This window comes from Bubalus kerabau, chromosome 21 (genome assembly GCF_029407905.1).
Source record: "Bubalus kerabau isolate K-KA32 ecotype Philippines breed swamp buffalo chromosome 21, PCC_UOA_SB_1v2, whole genome shotgun sequence".
Lineage (NCBI taxonomy): Eukaryota > Metazoa > Chordata > Mammalia > Artiodactyla > Bovidae > Bubalus > Bubalus kerabau.
The window spans coordinates 60,616,482-60,638,147 of record NC_073644.1 but is presented as its reverse complement, the minus strand read 5'-3'; the positions used below and the strand labels follow the sequence as shown (position 1 = coordinate 60,638,147).

The following is a 21,666-nucleotide window of genomic DNA, read 5'->3' as shown; positions in this document are numbered from 1 at the left end:
CAATCCCTGGGGGGTGGGGGGGGGTGGGGGGTGGGGTGGAGATTCATTGGAGAAGGAGATGGCAACTCACTGCACTATTCTCACCTGGAGAATCCCATGAACAGAGGAGCCTCTCAGCGCACTACGGTCCACGGGGTTGCAGAGTCGGACACGACTGAGGCGACTTAGCAAATATTAACTAAAATGACTTTATGGATTGCTGTGTGTGTTGGGGGGGCAGGCAGGGATGGACTCACATGAAGGATATGGGGAGGGGAGCCAGGGGAGTTTTAGGAAATCTAAGTTGGCTTTAAAAAAAGGAAATTACTGGTTTGAGAAGAATATTCTATTTCTGGTATACTTAGTAAGTGGACCGATAAGAATAACTAAAATATTTGGTTTTAATGACTATCCCAGGAATTTTTTGAAGTCTAGTATGGTAACCAGAGCAGTGGTAAAGTATTAAAATAAAACTACCAAAGCACATGACAATTGCAGATTCTAACAATTTGGTAGGAAAGTTACATGAAATATTTAAATGTTTTAGAGAATGCTGATGGAAGTAAAAGGCATTTTTGGGTTCCTTACTTTGAAAACAGAAGTTTTCAGAAAGTAAGAGGTGCTACTGTGATGCAGAACAAGAAAAAAGAAAACCAAACAAAGGAGAAATACAGCTGAGTAAAAACTGCCTGGGACCATATATAGACTGGGCACCATTAGCAAAGCAGAAAATAATGAACTGCTACCTACATATGACAACTCCCGCTCTGTCCAGATGGGAACGCTGAGCTGTCACCCTTGACACCTGCATCTGCATTTCCCATGGGAAACACCTCAAACCCAACTCTGCCAGAGTTGAAGCCATAATCTTCCAACACCAAAGCGGTTCACAGAACCTTGTCTTCCTTGCTAACAGCATCATGATCCATTCCTGGTGCAAATCCGAACCTGCCACCCCTCTGTCCTCCCCTCAACCTTTCACCACGGTGGTCACCACTGTTCCCACCTCTCGCTGAAAAGGCTTCTCTGTGGAGCACTTGCCTCTCCGTGCACTTCTCTCGAGGTTTCCCTGGCCTCAGGCTCACTCACCTCTGTTCAGAACTTCCTTTACAGTTTTGCCAAGAGACTCTTTCTAGAGAACAAATTTGACCACATCAGTCCCTTCTGGATAGTCCCTCCGGTGCTCCGGTCTGGCTGCGGAAGGGATCCGAGTCCCCACACCTGGCAGGCTCCTGCTGAACTTGACCCTGTGTCAGGCTGGCTCGTTGCACGCCGGCGGCTTGCAAGCCCACTGTGCTTCTCTAATCATGGTGCCACCCACTTTCTCCCTCCTGAAACCTCTCTTTTTTGGGCGTGCCCGACTAAACCGCACTCATTATTTTGGATCCACTGGAAAAGTCACCCATTCCACAAGGTCCTTCTCTTGCAGCCTCCCTCCCCCACTGGAGCCCAGCACTTGGACAGAAGAACAGGCTCACTCCCCTAAGGCAGCACTTAAATACCTCCTGGCACTCCCGACCTACTCGAGCTGAGCCCAAGGCGGACAGGGTCCGCGTGCTGCTCATCTCTGCAGCTCCCTCTCCACCGCTGAATGCATTTCCCAGCACGCAGCAGGAGCTTGGGGTTTTTTAAATGACCAAATGAAGTGGATGGTGAAAACAAACTCCTTTTTAAAACAGTCTAAGCTTTCAGAACCACACACGGTTCTGTATGGTTATCGTAATCATCAATTTTGCACTTAGGAATTATCAACATAAGAATGTTGGTGGCTAGTTACCCACTCGGTCCTGAAACATTTGAACCTAAACTTGCTTTTTGTCTTTGAGCCATAATATTTCAAATCAAGGGGCAAGAATGAAGTAGAAGAATGAGACTTAGTCCATTTAGATATCATTAATGGGTTTGGTACGGCTTCCCTGGTGGTCTAGATGGTAAAGAATCTGCCTGCAATGCAGGAGACCTGGGTTCGATCCCTGGGTCAGGAAGATACCCACCCGGGAGAAGGGAATGGCAATCTACTCCAGTATTCTTGCCTGGAGAATCTCATGGACAGAGGAGCCTGGCAGGCTACAGCCTATGGGGTCACAAGAATCAGACACGACTTACTGACTAAACCACCACCACCACCACCACCACCACCACCGGGTGTGGTATGACTGAAACGAGATCGAGAGCACCCCTGGAGTCTTACTTTCTAGCTCTGTGTTGATATACAAGCTGCCGGCGGCCACCTCCTCAGCACCTGGGCACCTCAGGTCTTTAAGAAGAACTGTACAATTCCTGAGAGACGTAGGGCTCAGTTCAAGACCTTCCCTTAACCTTTTACACCAGGCTTGAAACATACAAACTATCTGATAAAGTAAAAACCTTAGTTCCTCAGTCATGTCCAACTCTTTGTGACCCCACGGACGGTGTAGCCCGCCAGAGCCCCTCTGTCCATGGAGTTCTCCTGGCAAGAATACTGGAGTGGGTAGCCATTCCCTTCTCCAGAGGATCTTCCTGACCCAGGGATTGAACCCAGGTCTCCTGCATTGCAGGCAGATTCTTCACTATCTGAGCCGCCTGGGAAGTCCAAACTGATAAATGTCAGCCAAATCAATCAAGGACTCTGAAGACATTAGTATTGAGCATTCACGCTCTTCTGAAATTAAATCTTTAAGATTTTTAATCTTAAATATGTCTCATTTCTCAAGAATTTATGAAGCTGAAAATAAAAACCCTAATGAATCAGCAGACAAGTGCACTGCCATCTCCTACAGTCAGTGCACAGTCACGAGCCCCAGCAAAGCAGAAGACAGGTGACTCTGAGCCCCTCACAAGATGCCCGCTCTCACAGCCACGCAGCGCGGTGGGCATGGTCTGGTCTCTGTCCTGCGGGCAGCAGCAGAACAAAGTGAGATGCTAAATTTTGCTGCAACTAAGATTCGGGAAAAGTGTTTAGAAGTAGAAACTGATTTGGAAGGTAAGGTAATTCCAGGTAATTCAACCCATTTTGGTTCTTTGTACCTGATCAAGTGTCATAAAAGAAAAATAGGTATGCTGCATTTTTCAGATTAGACTTAGTTTTATTTTTTCCAGAAAGGCAATGAATGGAGCTCTGTTTAATTGATATGTACCTCTTTATTACTTCCCATTGAATAAACCTTGACAAATTAGGGAGAAATGGCAGAAATGTTACATTACCAGCTAACATGTGTGCGTGCCAAGTCGCTTCAGTTGTGCCGACCTTTTGTAAGCCCATGGACTGTAGCCCGCCAGGCTCCTTTGTCCATGGAATTCTCCAGGCAAGAATACTGGAGTGGGTTGCCATTTCCTACTCCAGAGGATCTTCCCAACCCAGGGATCGCGCCCCGCCTCTTGCATCTCCAGCACTGGCAGGTCGGTTCTTTACCCTAGTGCCGCAAATAGCACACGGCACAGCTCAGGCCAGCCAGGCTCCGCCTGTGGTCTAGATCCTATCACCTGAGTCCCGGCAGTTAAGAGGAGGAGGCTCCCAAGTGCTGTGTGGTCTGGAGAGGAACCAGGAATGTTGGAGTGGAGCTTGGAGGGACTGATTAAGAATTAGGAACTGCCCAGGCATTTAGCAAGGGACTACCCTCTCCAAACCAGGGGCTTCCCTGGTGGCTCAGCCAGTAAAGCATCTGCCTGCAATGCAGGAAACCCAGGTTTGATTCCTGAGTCGGGAAGATCCCTTGGAGAAGGAAATGGCAACCCACTCCAGTATCCTTGCCTGGAAAATCCCATGGATGGAGGAGTCTGGTGGGCTACAGTCCATGGGGTCGCAAAGAGTTGGACACGACTGAGTGACCTCACCTCACGCTCTCCAGACAGGAGCAGGGGGCAGGCCTCAGGGTGGAGGCACTGTTTTGCTGCTGCCTCTCAAGCCAAGCTCTCTCCACTTTCTAACCACGGGCATCAACTTCCCAGCAGCACTGGCACCACTGGCCGAGTCACACTTGTCAAGCATTTACTTCATCACGCCGCCAGAAACCCAGGCCATGAGTTTTCATATTTCTAATGTATCCCAGTACAGCACTTTGCAACTGTGCTGTTCTTGTTCCTGGGGCCTCGCAGGACATCAGGACAAGCTCTTTTCAGGTTGACCTGGCATCAGATCGCCAGTTGGAACACGGCTGCAATGCTGTGTGAGGTCCTTTCTGAGCAAAAGACCAAGGCTGTGTGATCGGTTAAGCCTTTGTTTTAATAAAATGGTCATTATTACTAGTACCTCTCTTTGAAAAGTGAAATGGTAATGCATGATAAAACAGCAAACAAGGCTGTCTTTTGTTTTTAGTGGGAAAAAGGCGTGTGACTATTTTAAGCAAATGATGCTAAGAAACAGCAGAATTATAAATAGAATATTAAGGGGAAAGTGGGAGGACACACACATCCTAAAGCACTTACGGCAGCAATTTCAAGCTCACCAGAGCTCTGGGAGCAGGCAAAAGCCAGCATCACTACTGGCCAAAGACAAAGATGAGGCCTATGTGCCTTCAACTACCTAATGTTAACCAAGGGTAACACACAGCCCTAAACATATCCAGGACTTCTACTATTCTGATTGAATTCTGAATTGCTGGGCTTCTTGTTTAATTGGATTGATAAAAACCCGTCAAACTCCTGTGCCTCAAACAAAGTTCTCTCTACGGTGCACGGGTGGCTTAGGAACCCAGGGAGAGGACCTGGGATTTGAGGCAGCGACAGGCTCCACCCGCAGAGGGACCCGGGCCAGACCTCCCGGTCAGCTCAGCAAGGCGCTTAGCTGACCAGTGCAGTGAGGTCAGAAAATGTGAGAAACTTGATGAAAGTGAAAGAGGAGAGTGAAAAAGCTGGCTTAAAACTCAACAGTCAGAAAACTAAGATCATGGCATCCAGTCCAATCACTTTATGGCAAATAGATGGGGAAACAATGACAGACTTTCATTTTCTTGGGCTCAAAAATCACTGCAGATTCACTGCAATTTCAAGCCTGCAATTAAAAGATGCTTGCTCCTTGGAAGAAAAGCTATGACCAACCTAGACAGCATATTAAAAAGCAGAAACATTACTTTGCCGATAAAGGGCTGTCTAGTCAAGGCTGTGGTTTTTCCAGTAGTCATGTATGGATGTGAGAGTTGGACTATAAAGAAAGCTGAGCATCGAAGAATTGATGCTTTTGAACTGTGGTGTTGGAGAAGACACTTGAGAGTCCCTTGGACTGCAAGGAAATCCAACCAGTCAATCCTAAAGGAAACCAACACTGAATATTCATCAGAAGGACTGATGCTAAAGCTGAAACACCAATACTTTGGCCACCTGATGCAAACAGCTGACTCATTGGAAAAGACCCTGATGCTGGGAAAGATTGAAGGCAGGAGGAGAAGGGGACAACAGAGGATGAGATGGTTGGATGGCATCACCGACTTGATGGACATGAGTTTGAGCAAGCTCCAGGAGTTGGTGATGGACAGGAAAGCCTGGCATGCTACAGTCCCTGGGGTCACAAATAGTCAGACACGACTGAGTGACTGAGCTGAAGAAAATGTGAGGCTAGGCAACCTGGTGTAGACTTAATGCTCACATTTATGAACCAAATGAAAACAAAGATCAAAATACTATCAGATCACACATGTACATGAACTTTAAATCTACTTGAAGACTTCTTTTTAACATACATTTTTCAGAAGGTTTAAGGGATATACTAATATGATCCCATGGAGAAACACTCCAATAGGGGGAGGAAAAAAAACCCCACAAAACTAATGCCTAAAAGCAAACCTTTATTAGTTTAACTTTTAGTTGGCACAAGACACCACACGTTTATTCATAGGAGCTGGAGCAAATGTCCGCAGCAAATGTACTACAAGTTCAAGAAAAGAACTGTGTACGTATTAGTGTGCTGGGTGCAGGGAAACATGCTGTGAATAGAAAATAAGTCAGAGCGGGCGTCTTGCCACGAGACCCCTGAAGGCAGAGTTTTAAAAAACGTGACGGCTGCTTCAAGCACTCCTCATTCCATAGATTTCTGACCTGATCATCACTTCTCATCTTATTTTCTATTACCAGAGTATATTTATTAAAAGCGCAAAAGTCAAGGGGTCGTCAATCAGAAAAAAAAATTTTGCAACTAAAAAAAAAAAAAAAGTTAATAGGTCACAAGGTCAAACTGGGATGGCTGCTTCAAGCGAAGGCCGGGCATGGACAGTACCGTACGAGGGCACTGAGTCTCTGGCATCGTCCTCGCCACATAACACCTGGCTGCCTAGACGAAGAGTAAGATGATACAGCTTTCACAGCCACATCTGAGTTACCCTCGTCCCCACCTACGTGCCCGTAACAGCGCCTACTTACTGTGGTCAATGTAAAACGTCCGGCCATCCAAGTGGATCCTTTCTTCCCAGCCAGGCTGGTATCAGGGAAGAGAGACAGAGAAGACAAACAATAGCCAGCAGTTCCAAAATCAAAGGCAAAATTTAGAGACCCTACTGGCACCTTCTCCCCAGGGGATACATTTTGCCATAAAGAATAAATGAAATGGAAACATTTCAAATGAACTGGTGACAACAGCCAGCAACACACTTTGGCACACATTCTACAGTCTCAGCTGCACTCGCTGGATGATGAACAGGGAACAGGGGTTCTTATTTCAAAAGCTTCAAAGGGAAACTCCGGCACACTCTGAGACAGTTGAGCCTGGGGTTGAATAGTTCATTTAATTAAATGTATATTTACTGAGTACTAAAGGGAGGGGGAAGGTTGATATAAGATGTGAGAGATGGAGGCTATGTCCATGTCATCAGGTGGTTGAACAATCTAATGTGGTAATTCTCTGTTGTGAACTCTCACTACTCAGGACTCAGGAACCAACAGATCTGGATAATTTTTCCGAGGTCAGTCTGGTGTGCTTTCATTATCTGGACTGTGCCCACATGCTACTGAAGTCTAGAATCCAGCAGACAGCCTGCCACCTTTCACCTTCTAAACCCTCTCTCCAGTCTCTCCTCTGGGCTCTTTCCATCTAAACCCCGGAACCCAACATCTGAGGAGTGTGGGACATTTGTATAACCCGATGAATAAAGACTTCACCCTGATCTTTCGAGCTTCAAATTTGGCTGTATATATAATACCATACAGCAGGCAATAGAAAGGTTCTTGGGAAACAATTACCAAAAAAATTCCCAGCATCTTTCCACTTTAAAGTAGTCTTGGAGTGGGCACCACTCCCCACCTTTCAGCCTCTGTAAGGGTTTTTAAAAAATGGGAGAGTGGGGGGTGGGTCAAGAAGAAAGCATGGAGAAGGTTTCATTCAAAATTTAACTTGGAATGAATAGCTCGTTTCTCATTCAGGCCCCAAAAGAGAACTGATAAAAAATTAGATTTATAAACAGTCATCGACAAGGGAGAAAAACTTAAAATATCCGCAGGATAAATGACTTAGAGAAACCTTCTGCGATTACTTATGCCTTTTTCTCCCACAGTTTTTAATATTTTTATTCCTATGACTAAATCAGCAGTATGGATGGAAATCAATGGTTGCTAAGTTACAAAATAAATGTGTGCTGCTTAACTCGTCACCTGCAGAGAAAGCCTCGAACATCCCAGCAGCAAGGTATACCTTCCACTAGCAAGAGGGCAGCCATCCCGACACCTCTCTCAGAAGAGCTATGTGCGGTGTGAACTGTGAAAACTGACTCTATTAAGAACTTACAGACCAAAGGGACTCAAAACACCCGGAGGAGGAGAAGATCACAGGGCTTCCCTATCAGTACCGAGCCCGTGACTCAGTAAACACTTTCAGACTGGTCTGCAGGTCTCCAGTGTACTCACAGGAAGAGGGCCAAGGTCATTGGGGTTTAAGGATGCCTTTGACCGCATGTGTACTGGAAATTTCAGGCGTGGATCTTCCTAAAAGAGAAATGCAAAAGGCAGAAGATGTTAGGAGTGACTGACTGTGAGCAGTACTGGTCCTCCCCTTTGGGAGGTGTGTGCTCCACAGCAACCAGGTTGCCTGTACGCGGGGATGCACTCCTGCTGCGTGGGGGAGGGGAGGATCCCACCTCAGTGTAGGAAGCCTGACACCCCAGCTCTCCTAAACGATTCCACTCTTCCTCCTTGTCCTCGATGAAAGGAGGAGAGTAAGTATGTTTAAGTAAAAGGTTTTCCCAAGATGCAGAGCAGATGAAGAGGGAGAGGGTTCCAGCAGTGATGTTACCATGGAAACCAGAGTGGAGGATGCTGGTGAAGACGAGGCCCTAGTCCACAGGGAGGAGCTCCCTATGGACCCTGAGCCCTGGCGTGAGCACAGCTAGCCTGTTAGCAAGAGCCTCTCCATCAGCACTTGAGTCTGCTGTTGCTCCCTTCCACCCTCTCTTCAGCTAAAGCTGAAAGTCTGAAATCTTGTCTGACAGCCCAGGCATGTCCTGCCCCAGGTTAGTTGGCAACATCTTATCAAGTCACATCCCTGTGAAAGAACTTCACTGGGATTCTTGACCAAGTTCTACAAATTAGATCTTAAAAGTTCACAAAATACTTTTCTTAAGGGATACACTTTATCAGATACCACACAGAACCACTGAAAGAAAAATACACGCCCTGACATCTTGGGTCATGCTTTGTAATTTACCAAGAGCAGTCAGATGTACGATCCTGCAGCCACCTTGCTAGGAGGTTGGGCACATAATCTCTGCTCCCTTAGACAAGGAAACAGTCTCAGAGAACAAGAACCTGCCCAGAGGTTCTGGTTTTGAGTCTAGCAGCTGCCCCTTCACTTATACAGACCCAATTAAAAATGCAGGGCAAGCTAGGGAATCCCTATTTTAAACTCAAAAGAGTCGAAAACAAACAAAATGATAATCTTTTAAACTCAAAAGACTAGAAAACAAAACGATAACATTATTAACCAAATAAGCCTAATAGAAAAACAAAAAGTCATCCTAAAATCTTAAAAAAAAAAAACAAAACAATCCTGTATTTCATTAATGTTAAAGCCTTTGTTGCTCTTAAAATTACTAAAAGGTTTTCTGCCTCAGCATGTTCCCAAGTCAGCAAGAAAATGAAATAGTTGGTAAAAAACTGGGAAAATAATAAACCTCACTTTTTGCTGGAGATATGAAGTTACATATGATTATATACCAAGACTGTATTAAACATCTCCTGGATTATGGAGTGTGACTGCTAATGGGCATGGGGTTTCCTTTGGGGGGATGGAAATGTCCTACAACTGATGATGGTGATGGGTGCACATGTGTGTGATACTCTAAACATCATTCTGAGGTATGTTTTAAATGGGTGAATTGTATGGGATGTGCATTATACCTCGACAAAGCTTTAAAAATGTTTCTCCCAAATGAACAGTATAAACCCTTAGTATCACCAGGTAATAACAAAGTGACAGATTTAGGGGGCTGGCAAGAACAACGACAACAAAAATCACACATACACAAATCAACCTGTGCTTTCTGTCAGCCATAAGCAAACTGTTAATAGAAGCAATAGATCATATTAGCAGTTTTTGATGGAAATTGAGCTTGAACCTTTTAAAGGGATAATTAGAGGCCTAAAAAAACTCTAGTATTCTATAGCATACTGGAACACCTACAGTTTAAGTAGATATACAAGTAGCTTTGGGATTTAGAAGGTCCAAAAAGCTGATCATCTGGTAAACATCTGTGACTGTTTTATCATGCAAAGAGGAAAACCTTAGAATGGTGAATTCCACCAAACAGCTCACAAGGCTAACTGTGAGCTGGCCCAGGTAATGTCCCCACCATGGGGAACCCCGGGCCCCCCACAGCCCTGGATGATGCTGGATTCAGAGCAAGTCTGAGGCTGGGATCACAAGGCTGGGGCTTCTGGATGCTCCATGCTTGGAATTACACATGCAGGCTACTATGAAAGACACCCAGCTCTTCTGGTAAAGAGCTGCTGATTGAAAGAAGATAAATAGACAAACAAAAAAACAACTGCAATTAAACAAAAGTGACCAACCGGGGATGGGGAAGAAGCATGAAGAATAAAGTAAATTCTGTTTCCCAGGTCTGCTAAAATGGCCCGGCACAGAACCTGGAACTCTGAGAATGTGAGGGCTGGAGGCACCTGAGTGTGGGGGGCGGGTCACGTGATTCTATTATGCTAACAAAAATCAAAACACTGGCAGCAGCTGCCATCCATCAGGCTCTGCGGGCTCAGCCTAGGGGCCTGTGGAGCCGCCCTCCCATGGACTCCCGACCGACAGAGGGCGCAGCTGGCAGGGCAGGAAAACAGCCAGGCCCCGTGTGAGCCGGGACAACCGGAGGGACGAGTCAGCCGGAATCCTAGCGAGGTCCCGCACGAGGTGAATACGAAAGAGTGAAACCCACGACAAGGACTGGGCTGTTCTGCGTTGCCTCGGCACAGGAGGAGCCCGCCTTCACAGTCACATCAGTATTTCACAACTGCTTCCCTCAGATACAGTTGAAAGGGCCTTGAAACAGAAGGCAAAAATCAACATTAAAAAAAAAAAAAAGAAAAAAAAGGTTTCGGGGAGTTCCCTAGCAGTCCAGTGGTTAAGGCTTCGCCTTCCAAGGCAGGGGGCACGGGTTCGATCCCTGGTTAGGGAACTAAGATCCCACATGTCTCCCCTACCCGCAATTTCTTAGTGGACTTATTAAAAACAGATAAAGTAAGGGCATGCTGACTGGTTGAAAAGACAGTGGTGCTTTTTCCAGCCTGGAAGGGAGCAACCACCAGGCCTGGACTACAGTGACTTTTATTGGTTTGGACCTGGGTAGAAAAGAAAACAAGCCTAAAACTTAATTAAGGTATAACCTTTCTCATTACGGAAATAAGCCAATGCTTTGTCCTGTAAAAGACATAAATGTGTTCTTACACACATGCTTTGAGCTGCTTCTTCAGCAGAAGAAACAGACACACTGAAGCCCCGTGTAATCTCTTCTCACCTCCCTAGGGGTCTCCCCGAGATCCACAGCCCCCCACCCCGGTGGGGACTAAGAGATGAGCATTTGACATATCTGACTTGATTGCCGACAGCAGGCTGGCACCCTGCCTCCGTGATTCTTGAGTGCAAGAGGCCGTGTTTTATAAATAGACTCAAAGAGTGTGTGTGTGCGCGTGTGTGTGTGTCCGACTCTGCGACCCTGTGGACTGTAGCCCACCAGGCTCCTCAGTCCATGGGATTCTCCAGGCAAGAATACTGGGGCCAGTTGCCATTTCCTTCTCCAGGGGATCTTCCCGACCCAGCGATCGAACCCGCATCTCCTGCATTGGCAGGTGGGTTCTTTACCACTAGTACCAGCCTGGGGAAGCAAAGGGAAGGTTCCTCTATCAACGTATACAAAGGAGAAGCTTCTGGTTCGTGCAGGACTCGAGAGCACACGGGGTGCAGAGGGAAGACATCCGTTTTCATCCCTCTCAACCTGTCTGACCAGTTTTTCTTTCTTTTATGATAATGCTCAAATCTAAGAACAGTTGTTCTCTCTTTAAAAACAAAAACAAAAACAAAGCAACCCCCAAAGTAACTCAACACAGGTTTTAAGCTGAAAATTATCTTCCCGTTTCTGCCCATCCCTCCGCCTTTTGTCAGAATAAACACGTATTCAGAGCGTGTGGTCCACACTCAGCGCTGCAGATGGGCCTTTGTTTAGCAGGGATATCGCAGCCATGTCAGGACATCCGCGCTGAGTGGGGAAGGCTGGTGACGGCTGGTGGAACTCTCTGTTGCTACCTTCAGGATTTTCATGACAGCAGCCGTGACAAAACATTGTTTTAACAAATTGAAATTTGAAAATCAGTGAGTCACGAGTATCTGGTTGAAAGGGGCAATGGGAAATTCACACTGGGTTTCATTCAGCAACAACGCAGGCAATAAATAAAGAGGGTGCTATTTAAAAGGAAACCTGCCGAGCTGCGATTACACTGCAGTCGTGGCGTGAAAGGCTGTGAAAAGGTTAGGGGATTTGATTACTAAGCTAGTTCAAATTACTAAAATCATAGCTTATGTTGGCAAGCCACAGTGGCTCCATATACTAATCCATCTACTTTTACAATATTTACCCCCTATTTCTGGAGCTCCCATTTCTGGCTGAGGAACTGAAATCCCAGCAACGCTGCAGCAAGTAGAAATGGGTTCAGTAGCGGGACTGCTTACAGGTTCTACATCCCTGGGGCGGGGCGGGGGGGAAAGACTTTAAAACCAATCTCTATCACTCTATTTTCCAAGGAGTTTCCTAGCTATTACTCTCCTGTTGCCACAAACCCGTAATCTTATCTTCAGATGAAACTGTTATTTATTATACGTCTGAGAAGTAGTGATGAGTTTACCAAACAAATGCTACCAAATCTGAATTTTAAATTCTCTCTGCAGGTTATTCCTTTACTTCAAAATTGGAGTGGTTCTCACCAAGGGGTGCTGGGGAACGCCTGGGGGCTTCAGAGGTTTTCAGTATGATGGGTGGGGAAGGGGGCAGTGGCTATTAGGGTTCGGCAGCAGGGGCCAAGGATGTTAAATGTCCTGCAGTTACAAGCACAGTCCTGCCCCGAGTGCTAAGAATGTCCTCGTGAAGACACACTGTACCATGATCCGTGAGATCTGAGAGAACCTAATCCAATTCTCAAGGGACTGAATTACCATCGTGCCATGGGCAGAGTGTAAATGACAGTCCAGGTCACTTGGGTCCAGGTCTCTTCCTTCACATGATACTGCTGTTCTAGCAACTGGGTATATTTGGTGTCTTCACTAGAAGTGGGAATTTAAAGCATGTGTTGACTCTTGGTCCAAGACCAAAGAGCCAGGGCCAGTGACAACCACCAAAACTCAACTGGATTTCATGTAATCACTGGTTCTAAACAGCAGTGCAGTACATACAAAGAGCGAGCCCAGCTCCACACCTGGATAGTCAGCTGGGGATATCAGGGCAGGAAGGAAAACAAACCTTCGGGAGCATCAGAAACAGTCAGAAACCGGAGGACCCACTTCAGGTTAGCTACTGGCCTAGAGATGAAACAGCAGAAAATCAGCACTGACTTTAAAAAGAGCTCGATGCTACTTCAGTGAGCCACCACTGACCGCCCTGAAGAGAGAAGAGCGGACAGAGGAATGGAAATATGCGCATACGGCCTTTTCATTAATCTCATTTTCCTCAAAGTTAATACAAACACACATACTCTCCCTCCTGCATGATTCAGGGGTACAAGGATGAACACTGTTATTAAGGGAAAAAAACTGCGACAAGATGATCACAAAAAAGAGGTATCAAATTTACCAAGTCTCCTAACCCACGATTAAAAGAGTGTAATGTAGCACTGGAGTGTAAAATACTTATCTGATGCAAACTGTAAACACTAAAAGGACACATCAAATAAAAATAAAGATGGGTAATGGCAACACAGATGCAAAAAAAAGGTGACGCAGAAAAATTCTTTGTAAAAAGATTGGAATTCCTAATAAAGTTACAGCATCCTAAGACAGGAAGCAGCAACATCAAAATTCCAGCAATATGGAGCACTACCTTTTTTCCCAAACTACGGTAAACGGTCAACACTGGAGCTTCCCGTGAGTGCTCGAGGAAAAGGCATCAATACCCAGGGTGGCCGTGAGTCCGTGCCTGTAAATCACCCACTCCCACCAGCCCCTACATGAGGAGTCGGGGCGAAGGCTCAGGAGACCCTCAGGGGATATGCTACAGTGCCAGGAAATTTCTCAGCAAGCACCATGGGTACCGAGTCAGGGACAGATGCCAGACCTCGGGGTGAAAGTGGAGCTAGACAAAGCAGCGGCCTTACCCACGTCGTGGTCTTTGTGTTGTGGTCAATGAAGAAGGGCCGGCCGTTGGGCGCTATCCTCATCTCCCAGCCGGGCGGCAGGAAGCTCTGTGTGACTTTGTGTTGTGGTTTGGGGGAGTTGTAAGGTGATGGCTGTGGGGACTGTGGATTGGAAAGGGTATCTTTCACAGCCCGACGTACGGGTGAGTCCTTGGCGCCCTAAGGAATAATAATGAGTGTTAGAACTCTCGTCACGCGCTGGTTCAGAGGGGTCAACACGTCCCCGGGGGTCAGGGAACGCTCCTCTCTCTGAAATGGGACCAGGGGGAAACGCCTAAAAAAAACCTGCTTCTGTCATCTGCTTCCTTTAAAAAACAATCTAACTGTGATGTTTTCCTATTGGTTCAATACACAACAATATTAAGTAAGTATAACCACCCTCCTTTGATAGCTGCTCGGTACATAACCCCAGATACTTTTCGGTAGTAACCATTATGGATGGGGATTTTACAGAAGGTGGAGAAAAACGTGGCCCTGCTCTTAATGAGCTCACAGTCTAATGGAGACGGACTGGCAATTTCTGGAGCAGAAAAAGATAAAGCTCTATCAATGGAGACCAGCACCTGGGATGGCACAGTTGTTAACCAGGACACCCACATCGCAGCCTGGAGGAGGCATCTCCCCTTGCCACTCATCAACCTCCTAAACCCGGGCACAGGGCAGCCCGCAGCCATCTTTAAGATGCCCGTCACGTTTACAGCGTCAAAGGTTTGGTCTCCGGCCTTTGTGATATTAAGGGATGTTGCTAAGACCACACAAACGGGAGGGCGCAAAGCGGATGCCCAGCGGTGACTCAGAGATGCAGACACGCGTCAGAAACACGAGGCCCACACGATGGAAGACCCTACAGTAGGGAGGAAGGAAGAATGATCGAAGCGACAGCTGTGTGTAAACTCAGCGGAAGCACTGGGATTGGAAAGAGCTGCTGTGCGCGTCTCATGAGGTAACAGGCAGTGAGGAGTGGAACACAAGAATGGAGCGAGTTCGGAAGAGAGGAGCCCACGTCCAGCAGAGGCTCGCCGTGGCCGCGGCCCCGTGACAGTGAGAATCAGTGCGAGTCCAGGGATGGGAAGCATGGAGTGAGGCCGCACGAGGACACCCCTCACCACGAACACAGCGACGGCCAGAGAGGGGGGCGGCCGCCCCGCGCCCCCGGCGGAGAGAGAAGAGGGGGTGAGGAGGGGTCAGGGGAGCCGAGTAGCCGTCTCACCTCCAGCGGGGCGGATAAAGTTACTGTTGGCGAGCTGAGGCTACGAGGCCGGCGGATCTGAGGCTCGATTAGGTGGTTGTTACTGTTTGTGGCGGATCCGGACGCGCCGTCTTCTGCGAGCTACGTTGGAGGCAAACACAAGTTAGCGGCGTGCGAGGCGCTCCCTGCGCGGGTGTGGACCAGTGACAGCAGCGCCAGCCGTCACGGGAGGGCGCCTGTGGGAAGCGTGGAGGAGCAACGGGGGCGGGCGAGGGATGGGGAAACACACTCCAGGGAAGTAAGTGCATCACAAGCCGGCAGAAAAACCAGCCTCAGAGAAAAGGGGGGCTGGAGGGGCGCTACCCGCTGGGATCAACAGGCTCTTCCGTTGAAAATCTCTTTCGGGTCATATATATATATATATATATATATATATTTTTTTTTTTTTTTATAAAATGGACCCTCTAGGGAGAGACTGAGTCAGGGACTGAATTCTTTCTTAGGCAAATATTATGTTTAAAGTAATGCATTTGCAAGAAAAGATCTTCTTTTGACATGGGTTCCGCAGAACGGTACCTAAAACTCGGGAACGCAGGGGTCGAGGACGTCTTGGCTTCTGAGCGCCTGTGACGGAAGCTGCAGGGCAAACCGCATACCTGCATGATAGGCCGAGTCCAAGTTGTGGTTCGATTGTTATGATTGACATAGTATGTGCGTCCCTTAGCATCTTTCCTCTCTTCCCAGCCCGAGGGCAGGCCCGGCGTGGTGTGTACATAGGCCACTGATGGCTGTTTGTGTAAGAAATCATCATTACTGAGTGTCCTGCATTTGCTTTTATCAGCTTCATAAAGTCATACATACCCCGAGGATTAGCTCTGCTAGACACAGTGAGTTAATTCTAGTGGTACCGGAAACATGAGTGTCCGGAAAACAGCAATAGGTTTCCAACAGCTTTAAACCGAGTGTGAAATGAACCCCCACCCAAGCTACAGGGTCAAAACCTCACAGGACCCAATTCCAGGCCACGCAGCCTCCAACGTAGAGGGCTGCTGCCAGTGTGATCATATGGAAGGAGAAGACGATGCCAGTTTGGTTTGGCTACCAAATTTTACTTCAAGCCACGTAGAGCTTAAAAGATGTTTCAAACTGTCAAACGTTATCATCTCTGAGAGGGATGCTCTGAGTATCTCTTCCTCAATCTAGCTGCCACAGGAATGTTCTCCTAGCTTATCCCTAAATTCTTCAACACCTTAGGGCCCTTATACTATGTAACTTTCAGGGTCGGGGAGTGGGTGAGACATAGAGTCTGTTTTCTATGAGACCCCCTTTTACACTAGTGACCGACCAGAACATCTCAGCTGCCCCCGACCCAGGAGGAGGCAGGCCAGAACTCCCAAGGAACCTGACGGTGAGGCTATATTTTTCCCCATCTTCCCATGTGGGATTTGTTTCTTTAGAGGGTGAATGGAAGGCAGGCAGCTTCCGGGCTGAGAGAGAACGTCCAGCACTGAGGGACTAGATTTGGACACGCCAAAGGAGATCGCTAAAGGAGTCCTGTGAGCTTTTGGCTTGTAAGAAGCAGTCTGAAAATGCAGGCGGGGTGGAGAGATACTGGGAAAGCAGGACGTCTCCATGACTCATGGAGGCCAAGAGAAGGATGTTTAAGGTCGGTGCTGCCCAGTAAGTCCTGCAGGTACGGATGCTGCATACAAGATCTGCAACTGGGGTAGGGGTGCTGCTCAGGAACAAGAAGCCTTGGCAGACATGGCTCTTGACAGAGTGTAAAAGAAACAAGAGGCCTAAATTCAGGAGTAATCTCTTACGTGTGGTTACAAAAGTGAGCCACTTCCTTTAGGGCCCATCTTCCCTAATTAGGATCTTCTGAACCTCCAGATGTTTCACCAGGTATATTTTCTTTTTGTTTGTTTAAAATATACTTTTTTAATTGAAGGATAATTGCTTTGCAGAAATCCCGTTGGCTTCTGCCAAACATTAACATGAACCAGCCACGGGCATACATATGGTGTATTTTCTTGATGAGGTTGATGATGTTAACCTCTCAGCCCGGCTTCTCCCCGTGTCCATCCCATCTTTCGTCTTCACTACCAACAGTGCCCCCTGGCAAAGAGGGTACCCCAGTCCACTGCGAGACCTCAAACTGAAAAGCATGATCAGGGAGGCTGCTGTGGAAGCTGGGGACTGCAGGCAAAGAGGCTTAATACTCCACCTCATGAGTTCAACAGAACATTCCAAAAAAAAAAAACCACAGAACACCAAAAACTGAGACCATGAAGCGGCTGCCTTAATACTTATTTCTAAAACACATTAACCCAGCAGGGCAAGCATATCTGCACGACAACTTTGTGCTAAAACCTCAGCAACTATTTCTTGACATTATTCCAGATAAAGTCCCCAAGGTCCCATAATGGTAATTTCAAGACTCTGACAACGTAGTATCCTGAACTGAGGTGCAGGGATACAACAAAAGTGGAAGGAATACCAGCACGCAGGCTTGATCCTTCTGTATTAAAGACAGATGAACCTGTCTATGGCTGAAAGCTCTTTCCGCCCTCCTCCTCTCACTGTGGCACCAACATAAAGGAGCTACTTCCAGGCTACTTTTTATCTGGGCGGTATGGCAATGGACTCTGCTGACCTAAGGTGGAACCCGAGTTGCAACCTAAAAGTTAGTGGCCAATTAGTATTTTTGGCTAAATACACGCTATCAAGCCCTGACCTACTGTTGTTTACACGAGGACCAAGTGTGTTTTGGCTGAATGGAATACCAAGTGTAATTTGCTGCTTTCCTCCTCCTCGAGTTATTTTTTGGGGAGAGGCAATTAGATAAGCCTTCGGAAAACTCCATTCTGGAAACCTTAAGGATAGTTTTACAGTTATGGTATCCCTGGAAAGGATGTTTATGGGGAGGCTAATAAACAAAAATAACTGGGATGTGTCATGGATCATCTCTCAGGACTGAGGTCTAAGGCTGGGAGACTTCCAGCAGAGTCGTCTAGCAACCAGGTTACTTTCATAGAGCCACAGTTAACAGAACTAATCAGTTTATGGAAAAGTAGGAGTGCCATAGAGAACACGGCATTTGAGTCAAAGGTGCATTCTACCTTCTATGGAGAAATGACTTGGCAACCTATAATCTAGTTCCACTGATGCAAGATGGTGTTATTAAAATGGTTCTTTATAGGTTTCTTTCCAAATGGCCCTGAAGAACAACCTGTGCAGACAACTCCATCTGTGACTGAAAACAACGCCTCCCGCAGCTGGGGAGAAGCGGGGCTCAGCTTCCATGAAGAGACCGTGGCAGTGGCCCAGCCTGCAGCCAACGTCAGACTTTTCCTGCGGTGTGTGTGCACGCGTGTGTGTACGTTGTGTGTGTGCACGCTGTGGTGTGTGGGAGTATGTGTGCATGCATGCACGTGTGCATGTGTGTGTGCATTTGTGTGTGTGCACGTGTGCAGGCATCTGTACTGCTCCTGCACACGTGCATCCCGTGCCACCTCAAGAAACAATAATGGGGAGACAACTGAAACACAGCTGGTCAGCTGAATGCAGAATTTCACAGCACTCCGTCTGCATCTACCATTGTCTTTCACAATGTCAAGGAGCCATGTGACCACAGCTTCTGGGTGGCTCCACTGAGTTCATTAAAATGAAGCGCTCAATAATGCTGAAGCTGTAAAGGTTTCAAAACGCTTTTAAAGATGATAACAGCTTGGTGCTATCGCGCATCCTCAGCATTTGCTCAAACCCTGCCACACGCTAACCTCAGTGGGATATTAAGGGGATATACAGCAACCCCTCCCACACTGTGCTATCCCTTTTCACTTCCTCTCACAGAGTGGACTCTGGCTCAGCCAGCTGGACAGTGACACCACCGTGTATTCACTTGTCGCATGTCAGAGCTGTGGGTCCGCAGGTGAGAATTGGGGCGTGCTGATTGTAACAGAGACGTGAAAGCCCTGCATGCAGAGAGAGCAACGCCAGGACGGGTAAGGCCACGGGACGAGCAGCTGCCGAGGGGCGGCGGCCGAGGGCTCATCTTTGCGGGAGACACAGTACTCTGGTGCGTTCACATCCCAGCATCACAATGTAACCAGTATTACGTAATAACCAGTATGTCCCAGGGAAATGACCCAAGTGAGTATCAAGTCGATTAAGTAATATGTATACGAGCTCTCCGTTTTCCCCCTGTGTGTGTGTGCATGCACCCACAGGTACATCTGTGAGAGCACAGAGGATGGAGGGGTGGGGAGTCCCAGGGTCGCTCCAGGCTGACACGGCACACTTGGGTGTTGGGGTGGACAGGGAGGAGGTATAAAAGAGGGGAAAATCCATGGAGGAGACAGAATTGGAAAAGCAAAGGCTATTGGTGACAAGGGCTGGTGAGGGTGGGAAAAAAAACAACCCAGACGTGACTGTTTCTCATGTAGTCACAAAGGAGGTTGGCTTACTTGACCCAAAAGATCACCAGGTATGCAGAAAGCCTGAGTAGATAAAACACTTATCTACCCGCTCTTTAAAGATAAGAAACAAAGACCAAACTGCTATTTTTAGCTCACTGCTGGGGGGAGGGGAGAGCACAGGCGAGAAGTGTCGCGGCGGGGCCACGAGGACCCCACTGGATGGGTCACCCTGCCCTGCCAGGTGCCTGGCCCGGGACGATCCTAGCTCAGTCCATCCTGTCACTGGACACCATCAGCTATCAGGACACTCACAGCAGGTCCCGAGGCCAATGAAGCGCATGACGGGGTAGATGCTCACTGGCCCCGCTTCCTGTTAAAACCATTTCATGAAGTGATCTCATCTACCTCGCAGCTCTACCCCCATGGAAATGACTAGTGCACAATAGGAAGCTCTCTAGGTCATCTGGAATTTCTTCAGTTCTCCTGGATGGTGAGCCTGGCCCACCCAACAGGCGCTCTTCACATCAATCACTGCAGCTGGACACCTTAAACTAGCCTGATTTTTGCTGACTGCCACTTCAATTTTCCAGGGTACCACGCTGAGCTGTCAATTCTAACAATGTAACTAGATTGCTCCTTTAAATCAATACCCTGCAGAAAATCAGCAATCGTGTATGTATTTAAAGGTGTTCTCGAGTAATAAGCAGCTATAACAAACATACAAAGGTGAAACAACAAGGAAAATTCTTCTAACAGCCACAGCAGCACCAACCTTAAACTATAAGGTAGCCTGTGTTTAGGGATCAAGGAGAAAACTGGCGAAGCACACAGTCATGCGCTACCCACAAGCATGAATAGCAGGGATTATTTAAAATGAAGAGTACACCTGGCTTAAAAGCATTTGGCTTAAAAGCACCGTTTTTTCCTAGATCCTTTCAATTTCTTAATTATACTTTCTCTCTCCTCCTGAATTATATTCATATATTCTCCTCCTGAATATCCATTGTTCATACCTTTGAACCTGTGAGTTGGGGGCCCTGGCAACAGAGAAAGGTCACTGGTTCCTGCTCGTGATACAGAACATCTGAGTCAGCCTTTGAAATGCGGCACTGGGAATGCATCACTGAAAATTCACATGTACAAGTGTGTGCAATCTCTGGGGCTTCCTTGATTTTCCTCCAACCAAAATATTTTACCCATGTCTTCTAAACACATGGGGGAAACTTATCAGGAGTACAAACACTAAAAGGCAGAAACAGACTCTAAAAGGTTCAGATTAAAACTTAAAGCTTGACAGCTCTTAGAACTACATGGGACTAAAAATCATTTTGTTTTACCCAGTACCTTCAAGGAATGTGAAAGTGAGGTTTTATTAAAATAAGAAATGTGCAGCTCCGTGGCACATCAGAAGCTGCTCTTATCAAAACAAAGAGAAAAAACTGTATGTTTACTGTTACCCAAATATTAAAACCGACCCACAGTTTTGCCAAGAATGTCTGAACGAGGTTGTCATTACCGTTGGCGCCTCACCACCGGTGACAGTTGATGAACGTGCTCTCCCAGCTGGGGCACTGGGCTGTTAAATGATAATTTACATCAGTGAAATGCATTCTGGGAGGCCGCCCACTGCTTACTGAATCAGGGATCAGAGCTGGTGCAGCTAGCAAGGCAGGTGACATGAATCAGAATCTCGGCAATCCACCAGGGCCAAACAAAGTGGAGCAACCACTGATGACCAGAAGGAAAAGAGGTACAGGATCACCCGCCCATCCAGAGAAGGCTCAGGTTGCAGCCCTGATCTGGGTAAACAATGAACTGACAACCTCAACAATGTGAGATATCTTATGAAAAAATAAAGAAAGCACCACAATCGTGCCCCCACTGTTAAACAATTAGCAGATTCTTAAATCTGCTAATTTAAAGAATCTGCCAAACTCAAAATTCAAGAGGCCGCTGGTGATCAGTGAGTTCACAGTTTCACAGACACAAAGAAAGAGGGAAGAATCAATGGCTCTTTTGGCCGATACAACTGACAGTGATTTTTGAAAAGGAAAGAAAGCGCCATTAATTCATCAAGGACAATCACAGAATCATCTGAAGAGGATCCCACTGGCCCACCACAGCTGATTGTTCCGTTTTGGGGGGAGGCCTGCGCTGCATCCCAAAAAGGATACTCTTGTCAAGCTTCTGACCTACCAGCCCTTTCCATGTAGGCCACAACTGAATCTAATCTGTTCATCAGTTGACTAAGGTATTTATTAATTCATTCTGTAAACATAA

General features: G+C 47.1%; 1 protein-coding gene across 12 annotated transcripts in view; it reads right to left on the bottom strand.

Annotated features, from left to right (window-relative positions):
• The window catches only part of NEDD4L (NEDD4 like E3 ubiquitin protein ligase), a 379,737-nt gene that overhangs the window by 41,901 nt on the left and 316,170 nt on the right, over window positions 1-21,666 (bottom strand). For 3 of the 12 annotated variants that reach the window (XM_055559372.1, XM_055559375.1, XM_055559364.1), the window contains 7 exons: window positions 20,903-20,962; window positions 15,622-15,753; window positions 14,987-15,106; window positions 13,738-13,935; window positions 7,786-7,863; window positions 6,310-6,364; window positions 6,167-6,220 (listed from right to left, as the gene is read on the bottom strand). In XM_055559372.1, the coding sequence (XP_055415347.1) occupies window positions 6,167-6,220; window positions 6,310-6,364; window positions 7,786-7,863; window positions 13,738-13,935; window positions 14,987-15,106; window positions 15,622-15,753; window positions 20,903-20,962 (697 nt within the window). The remainder of the gene's footprint in view (window positions 1-6,166; window positions 6,221-6,309; window positions 6,365-7,785; window positions 7,864-13,737; window positions 13,936-14,986; window positions 15,107-15,621; window positions 15,754-20,902; window positions 20,963-21,666) is intronic. The other 9 variants (XM_055559373.1, XM_055559365.1, XM_055559374.1 and 6 more) reach the window with 5 other exon arrangements.